Source organism: Pristis pectinata, chromosome 2 (genome assembly GCF_009764475.1).
Source record: "Pristis pectinata isolate sPriPec2 chromosome 2, sPriPec2.1.pri, whole genome shotgun sequence".
In the NCBI taxonomy this organism is placed as follows: Eukaryota; Metazoa; Chordata; class Chondrichthyes; order Rhinopristiformes; family Pristidae; genus Pristis; species Pristis pectinata.
In genome coordinates this window covers 75,903,448-75,911,871 of record NC_067406.1, presented here as the reverse complement: position 1 = coordinate 75,911,871, position 8,424 = coordinate 75,903,448, and the positions used below count along the sequence as shown (strand labels likewise).

The 8,424-nt window shown below is 45.1% G+C and overlaps 2 protein-coding genes across 2 annotated transcripts; both read left to right on the top strand.

Annotated features, from left to right (window-relative positions):
• Window positions 1-322: 322 nt before the first annotated feature.
• Window positions 323-2,504, top strand: LOC127567443 (extracellular superoxide dismutase [Cu-Zn]-like). The gene has a single exon (XM_052010351.1). The coding sequence runs from the start codon at window positions 425-427 to the stop codon at window positions 1,103-1,105; it is 681 nt and encodes a 226-aa protein (XP_051866311.1). The 5' UTR covers window positions 323-424; the 3' UTR covers window positions 1,106-2,504.
• A 3,505-nt stretch (window positions 2,505-6,009) lies between these two features.
• On the top strand, window positions 6,010-6,870 carry LOC127567442 (extracellular superoxide dismutase [Cu-Zn]-like). The gene has a single exon (XM_052010350.1). It carries the CDS (start codon window positions 6,015-6,017, stop codon window positions 6,759-6,761), a length of 747 nt encoding a protein of 248 aa, XP_051866310.1. The 5' UTR covers window positions 6,010-6,014; the 3' UTR covers window positions 6,762-6,870.
• Window positions 6,871-8,424: the final 1,554 nt, after the last annotated feature.

Sequence of the window (8,424 nt, the reverse complement as noted above, 5' to 3'; positions counted from 1 at the left end):
AAGCGGGGCCAGCCTGGCAATCCGCTGCTCCAAACCGCTGTCCCATTTGTGACCACCTTGCCCCCTTGGCAAACTGGTGCCAGTTCCAGAGAAACCTCCGTGAAACGCTCGCCCCGCGCACCGTCGCGAAGTTGCCGGCGACCACCCAGCCCTCACTCACCCCGTTGAAACCGGGCGACCCACATTGGGTCGATTTTGACTCTGTGCACCGTGTCGCTGGGGTGGCAGTGGTGGAGTTCCTCTCCGGGTAAACAATTTCAGGAACAATTGCCCACTGAATCCCGGAACCCCTCCTGGCACAAAGATTGTTTCGCGTTATCTCTTCAGATCAGGCGCACAAAACGAGCTCTCCGAGTTCTCCCAGCGCCAATAGCAGCAGCGTTGTGGAACCTGCGGGATCCCTCGGTCTCAGGAGCAGACAACCATGCAGGTCTCCGCGCTGAGTCTGTTGCTCCTGACCAGTTCATTTCTGCTGCGGGTGCACGGGAGGTTAGACCGGTCCCTCAAAGAAAGAGACCAAATTCCGCTCCCTTGGTTCGGTCAGCCGATTCTCCCGCTGACCGGGCAAAGCGGCAGGATCGTGGCACAGGGGGACAGGGTGATCACCGCCGCTTGTCGGATGGAGCCCAGCTCGGACCTCGGCGCCGACCTGCCCTCCGTTAGGGGCTACGTGCTGTTCTCCCAGACCTACCCGAACGGCAGGCTCACAGCCTATTTCAACCTGAAGGGCTTCCCGCTGTCCGATTCGCGAGCCCTCCGCGCTATGCACGTCCACCAGTACCGAGTGGTGGACGGCAACTGTTCCACCACCGGACCGCATTACAATCCCCGAAATGTCAACCACCCCCTGCACCCCGGAGACTTCAACAACTTCCAGGTGCTGTGCGGCAAGATCGTGGCCTTTAGGACAAACCTCAGAGCCAACCTGTTCGGACCGGAATCGATCATCGGCCGTGGGCTGGTGCTCCACGAGAAGGAAGATGACCTGGGGCTCGGCGGCAACCAGGCGAGTCTGCAGAATGGGAATTCTGGCCGGAGGTTGGCGTGCGGCACCATCACACTCAGCAAAGGTGACCGTTGGAGACGGTTGGTGCCCGACCTGTGAAGCCCCAGACCTCCAGGGCAAGGCGAGCAGGTTGGCAGTTCAACCTGTTACATTCTCGCTCCTCACCGGTCTTCCACCACGGAAAATAAAGTTCAGAAGATAGCGCGCACGCAAACACACACACACACACACACACACACTGATACGATTTAAGTAGTAACAACTTGCAAACAATTGTGTTAGACACAAGTACCTAATTCGTTATGTTGTAGGGTTCGGAAATACCAGGACGTTAATTCTTGTTGTATGAATTTCCCGCATGGTTTTATGCGCCCTGACTTAAATGTACTGGGTAACCGTACCTGCCGTAGAATTAGGACGGTAAGATAAAGTCAAGTATAACCAACTGATATCTCATGTTTATCAGGCATTACTCGGTACAGTGAAGTCTTGTCTCTCATTGATTGTTTCTGCCTTAATATCCGTGTAAGGTTGTTTAATTGGTCCTTTTGGTTGCTTTAAAATTGTCCAGAGATGAACCTGCAGTAGCGAACAGCCGATAAACTGAAAGTCATTGCAAACAGTTAACTGGAAAAACTTTACAGAACTCTTGTTGGCGCGAGTGCCCATAATCAAGTTAAACATGACGAGATTCAGTCGAAAAGTTATGTTTACTGTCCCGAGGGTCATTGTCACGTATGTATTCAAAAGTTTAATTCTAAAATACTCCCGCAGAAGTTCTTAACAAACTCTTTACAGATGTAAGCCGCAAAACTTTAAGTTATTATGATCGGTCTAGTAACTGAAGCTGTTTTAAATGAAAACAAATATAAACAAATGACGTTTTTGTTTCCATCTTTTGCTTCGGTTCCCTTATTTTATTTCAGCGAAAAAAAGATTAGCAGTTTCACAATAGATACTTTGTCCTGTGCAAGTCCTGTGCAAGAACAAATACACGGAGAAGCAAAGCTTTGCTTTAATCCTTTGAGTAATTAAAATTGCTTTTATGGATAATGTTTTCTGTATCTCCTCTAAGCAATGTGAGGTACCCTACAGTAGCAAAGTAAACCTCTACACGTGTGCTCTATAATACCAATAATTATTTAAACTGTATAATGAATTTGGCATACCTTGAATCAAAACTTTCAACCTGGACCGTTTAAAACCTACTCCGTAGCTATTTATCAGAAATAGTCGTAGAATTCTAAACTACTTATCTAAACCAAAGACTGCATCTTGAAAATCGTGGCTAATAAAATGTCCAGTATTTGTGTTGCTGCCCGGCTAAGTTTTTTCTTAAGCCGCGATCCTTCTCTGAAGTATTCTAGTTAACAATGCTAACTTTTCAAACTGCTGTTAAAACAGTCGGCGTTGTGCGTTGTAACTTTAGCTATTAGGAAATATCAAACTCTCGGAAATTAATAGTGATTAAGCCAATAAAAATCAATTCTTCATTTCATTCTTCACTATCATGTGAGCTTCATGTTTTGCTTTCAAAAATTAGGAAGTTTCTTAATAGTTCCCGTCTGTCTTTAATAACACGAATAGTGGTATTCAGTTGAATGTCGAATATAATCATTTGCATTGCAATATCAACTTCCTTAAGTTATTGTAATGTGTCACCTCTTGCAATCATATTATCTTCAAATTATTTGCAATTTTAATGTACATTTTTACACTCCCAGTAACATTCCAGGGGATATTTTAGTTTCTCTGAACCAGAGGTTCACTGGCAAAAATAAACACACCAGGTTACTAAAAATTAACTCCAGCTCTTCATTACCTGCCCTTGCAAACTAAAATCCTGTCTTGAACCTCCTTTCATATCAAACACTTGAATATGTTGTTGTCTTCATAATCTATACCACCTTTTCTACAACTCCATGTTTAACTGGTTCCAATCAGGTCTCCACTCACTACATTCTGAAATTACTCTGATAAAAGTCAAAAATTACGTCATTCTGACCTTGCTGCACCACACTTGTATCCATGGCTGTCTCTTATTTTGCGTCAACATCCTGCCACAAGTACCATCACCAAAAAGTATGTCAGGTTGCTTATTAACAGTTTTTACAGCCTCACCAGCATCTCTTTCATCACCTCCTTTGCCAATCATTCTTTGTGCAGCAAAACTTTGCAGCCTAACAATGCCATCCCCCTCCCTACTCCCTATTAATAGTTGAACGGGCCTGTTGAACACCATCTGCATTCAATTTAACCATGAGATGAGTTTGTAATCCCACATTCTCTCATTACAAAGACCACTGACCTCTATCTCCAAATCTGTTTTTTCCTGCCTTAGCTGATCTGACCTGAACTCCTGATCCATGGTTTTCCAAGACAACTAGTGGTCCTCTTAGGTATTAGTATTGGTTTATTATTGTCACATGTACTGAGATACAGTGAAAAGCTTTAGTTTGCACTCCACCCAGACAGATCATTCCATATATAAGTACACTGAGGTAGTAAAAAGAAAACAGAATGCAGAATATAGTGTTATAGTTATAGAGAAAGTGCAGTCAAGTGCAGCTACATTGCCCTATAGACTCTAAAGGAATATCGTGGTGGTTAGCAAGTAGGAACATTCACTTAATAGGATGGTGGCTTGCAGTGACTGCCATTGTACCATACAGATGTGCACCACACAGGTGTGGATGTAGATAGTCATACACAAACATACGCAGAAGAACAATACTTACAGCAGATGAAGCAACCAAAGGATGGTTAATCAAGAACAACAAGGTGTATCCAGTCTAGATGTTGTTAAGAACAACAGGTATGTCACTGTTTTTCTGGCAGGGAGATGAAACCCTCACTGAGCAGATCATTGGGCTTCTGCTGCAGTGGCACTGCTATCTGTGCAGTACCAAGGCACACAGCTCCACAATCCACAGAAGATTGTTGATATGGTGCAACCTTCTCAACTCTGCCAGGCAGTGAAGATTGCACCTGAAGGCAACAGAATAGGTGGAATGTGGGGCAAAGCATGTTGAAGAGGAAATATCAGGGAAGATAAGAAAGTGCTAGCTGATAGACAAGTGGTTTACTTCAGCTATTTTTATCTATGCAGCCAAGAGCAGTCCAAATTCCATTCCTTCTAAACTGCAGTGTGTTAGTTCCACCAAAGCTATTGTAGCATCACCAAAAGATTAAGATAAAAATCACAATTCTGTTCACAACACAATATGCATCATTTTTCTTGTCTGTATGTTTAAAAATAACACATACATTGAAACTAATGGGCAACAAGATGCTCCAGGAGATCATTAATTTTCTTGTCACCAGCAGGTGATAGGGTAGGGTGACTAATAGGGCTCTTGACGTGGCGATCTTGGAGGACCTTGAGGAAAACCGGTCCTCCACCAGAGGAAATATCTTCCCTTTGTCACTCCCTCTGAAAATCATGTGACCACTTCTCATTTCTCTAAACTCCAGTGAGGCCAACCCACTGAATGTTTCTTCATATGTAAATGCTTTACCTCAGGAATCAACCTTTGCACCACCTCTTTAAACCACCTCAGTATACTCTGCCTAAAAATGGAGATCAAAACCGTATGCAGTACTTCAGGTTCAGTCTCATCAGTGACCTGTAAGGTTGCACAAAACTTCCCCAAGTTGATACTCCATACCACTTGCAATAAAGGGCAATATTCCATTTCCCTTCCTACGTACTTGCTCTATCTACGGGCTAATCTTTTCTGTTCTGTGCAGCAGGACTACCGGACTTTTCTTTATCACGACATTTTGGAGTCTCACTCCATTTTAACAACAATCTACTTTGTCATTCTTCCTTCCAAATGGGTAACCTCAGATATTCCCGTATCATGTTCCATCTGCAAACTTCTTGCCACTCACTGAACATACCTTTATTCCTTGCAGACACTTTGTGTCCTTCTCACAATTTTTGTATCATCAGCAAATCCGGCTCACAGTTCACTCAGTCCCTTCATCCAAACCATTCATATTTCTTATAAATTGTTGAAGACCCGGTACTAATCCACGTGGCAGCTCACTAGTTACAGATTTCTTCTCTGTAAATGACCCATTTATCTGAACTATCTGTTGTCTATCCATCAGCAACTCCCCTCCCATGCTCTTAGCTTGTGTAATAATCTTTTGTGTGCCTTCTGGAAACTCAAATACATTATATCAACTGATTACCCTAGCATTTTATTCCCTTGAAGAACTCTAGAAAATTTGTCAAATAAGATTTCCCTTTCATAAGGTCATGCTGACTCTGCTTGATTTTCTCATTGTTTTTAAATGTCATCTTATTACAGGCAGTCGCCATTCCTGGGCACCGTTCGTAACCCATTCCCCACCCCCCCCCCCCCCCCCCCCGCCCCCACCTCCCAAGTGAACAAAAACCGTGTGTGCGAAATAGCTGTGATGGGAGAGCGAGCAGGCGCGGGAAGAGTGGCCACCAACTCATCTCAGTAGCTCCGTGAGTGAGCGAATGAGTCCGCTCAGGGTTGCCAGAGCTCTGCTCACTTCGACCCAGCCCTAGATTGTTGTGGCTTGGGCGGAGAGATGTGTGCGGTGGCGTGTGCGGACAGAAGACGTGGAAGTGCCCCGGTCTCAGCCGGCAGAAGGTGCCTGCAGTCCTGCAGCAGCCGGCAAATTCATCACCGTCCACCGTGCCAGGTTCATGAATGCTTGTTCGTACGTCCATAAATTGGGCATTGGTAACCTGGGGAGGATCTCTACCTCCTTAGTAATGGATTTCAGCATTTTCCAATGCCTTTAAACCATCTGGCCAATGCTTTCTTGCTTTGTCTCCTTCCTTTCTTGATGTTTTGGGCGGGGGGGGGGGGAGGGGCGGGGGCGGCAGTAGGCGGGAGTGTGATATGCCTAGATCCCCCTCCTCCTGGGGTGTCCAGTTTCAGGAACAGTCATCGCACTTAAAAGTCTGGGAACTCCTCCTGACACAGTCAGTGCTTCCCGTCATCTCTCCGGATCAGGTGTACAGATGGACTCTCCGATCTACGTCCGCGGAGGCATCGATACCGGTGAACTGCGGGGTCCCTTGGTCTCAATTCCGAGCAGCATTCAGGGTTCCTTGACCAATCTGTTGCTTCTGACCAGTTCAATTATGGTTCAGATGCATGGGCTGTTCGGGAACTTGAACAACCAACTGAACAAAGTAAGGAACCAAACTCTGGGCTTGTGGATCGGGCTACCCAACCCTTCACCGCCCCACTCGAGTGCCCAGCTCTTTGCCTTCTGTCGGATGGAGCCCAGCTCGGACCTCGGCGCCCACCTGCCCTCCGTTAGGGGCTACGTGCTGTTCTCCCAGACCTACCCGAACGGCAGGCTCACAGCCTATTTCAACCTGAAGGGCTTCCCGCTGTCCGATTCGCGAGCCCTCCGCGCTATGCACGTCCACCAGTACCGAGTGGTGGACGGCAACTGTTCCACCACCGGACCGCATTACAATCCCCGAAATGTCAACCACCCCCTGCACCCCGGAGACTTCAACAACTTCCAGGTGCTGTGCGGCAAGATCGTGGCCTTTAGGACAAACCTCAGAGCCAACCTGTTCGGACCGGAATCGATCGTCGGCCGTGGGCTGGTGCTCCACGAGAAGGAAGATGACCTGGGGCTCGGCGGCAACCAGGCGAGTCTGCGGACTGGGAATTCTGGCCGGAGGTTGGCGTGCGGCACCATCACACTCAGCAAAGGTGACCGTTGGAGACGGATGGTGCCCGACCTTTGAAGCTCCGGACCTCCAGGGCAAGGCGAGCAGTTTGGCAATTCAACCTGTTATATTCTCTCTCCTCACCGGTCCTCCACCACGGAAAATAAAGTTTAAAAGTTAGAGCGCACGCAAACACACACACACACACACACACACACACACACACACACACACACACACACACACACACTGATCACGGTTTATGCAGTAACAACTTGCAAACGCTTGCAAAGCCGGGTTAGATTCAAGTACCTAATTCTTTGTGTTGTAGGCTTCGGAAATGCCATAATGTTAATTCTTGCTGTATGAATTTCCCGCGCGGTTATAAGCGTCCTGATTTAAATGTGCTGGGTAACTATACTTAACCGCAGAATTTAAAGGGTAAGAGGCAACACGTATAATCTATCTCATCTTCACTGTACAGTACCAGGCGTTACCCGGTGCAGCCGAGCCTTGTCTTCTCATTGAGAGTTTCCGCTACTATGTTCCCAGAGAAAAAAACAAAATTGTTTTCTTGGTACTTATCCGGACGTGAACCTGCGGCGGAGAACAACCGACGAGACGAATATTCTTGGCAATTAGTTGACTGGATAAACCAACAGCGTTCTGATTGGCGTGAATGTCCTTATTCAAGTTAAACATAAGGATATTCAGCGGAATATTTATTTTTCTTCTTTCCTGAGGAGTCAATGTCACGCATGTATCCAAAAGTTTATCTCTAAAACACAACTGCAAGAATTCTTAACAAACGCATGTAAGCCTCAATTCCTTGTTAGATCATGATGATTGTTCTGGTAACTTAGGCTCGATCATAAAAACGGAAATTTAAACACATAAAGTATTGTTTCCAACTTGTGTTTTTCTTCGCCTTTTCATTCTAGTTATGGGATTGTAGGAGATGCCTCAGAATCTGACAATCATTCCTGGCTTGTGCAAGGGAGAAGCAAAGTTTTACTTTTAACTCACTGAGTGACTAAAATTGCTTTTAAGGTTTTGGGATAACGTTTTCTGTGTTTCCTGTACCAACGAGAGGTACCCTATAGTAGCAAAATAAATCTCTAGACGCATAATCTCTGAAACCAATAATTGCTGCTGTGTAATGCATTGCGCGTACCCTAAACTGAACCTTTGAACCTGGTCCTTTTAAAGTCTACTTTGTAGCTATGTAACATAACATCGGGAATTTTACCATAAATAATTGTTTAAATCTAAACCATTAATCTAAAGTAATGACTGCATTTGGAAAACCATCCCTAATAAAATACTCAGTATTCCTGTTGTCGTGCGGTTAAGTATTTCATAACCCGCAGCCATGCTCTGAATAATTCCTATTACATGTTAACTTTTCCATCAAATGTTACAGCAATCAGCTTTGTGCGGTATTATCACCAAACATCAAACTCTTGAAATTAATAGCGATTTAATCAATAAAAAAACAATTCTTTATCTATACAAAGAGCATAGCAGCATCACCAAAAGTTTTTTTTAATCCACAATATTCCACTCACAACGCAATATACAACATGTGATTAATCCTTATAGATAAAAGTATCTCCAGTCTGGCAGAAGTGACCTCAGACTGCAATAATTGTTGGACCAGTCCTTCCCAGGTGAATTATTGGTATCAAAGGGTTGAGGATCTGATGGCGAAGCAGATGGTCAGTTATGCAAAGAAAAGAAA

Bases quoted from the DNA above. Each gene is read 5' to 3' on its own strand.
- LOC127567443 (XM_052010351.1), top strand. From the start codon at position 425: ATGCAGGTCTCCGCGCTGAGTCTGTTGCTCCTGACCAGTTCATTTCTG.
- LOC127567442 (XM_052010350.1), top strand. From the start codon at position 6,015: ATGGACTCTCCGATCTACGTCCGCGGAGGCATCGATACCGGTGAACTG.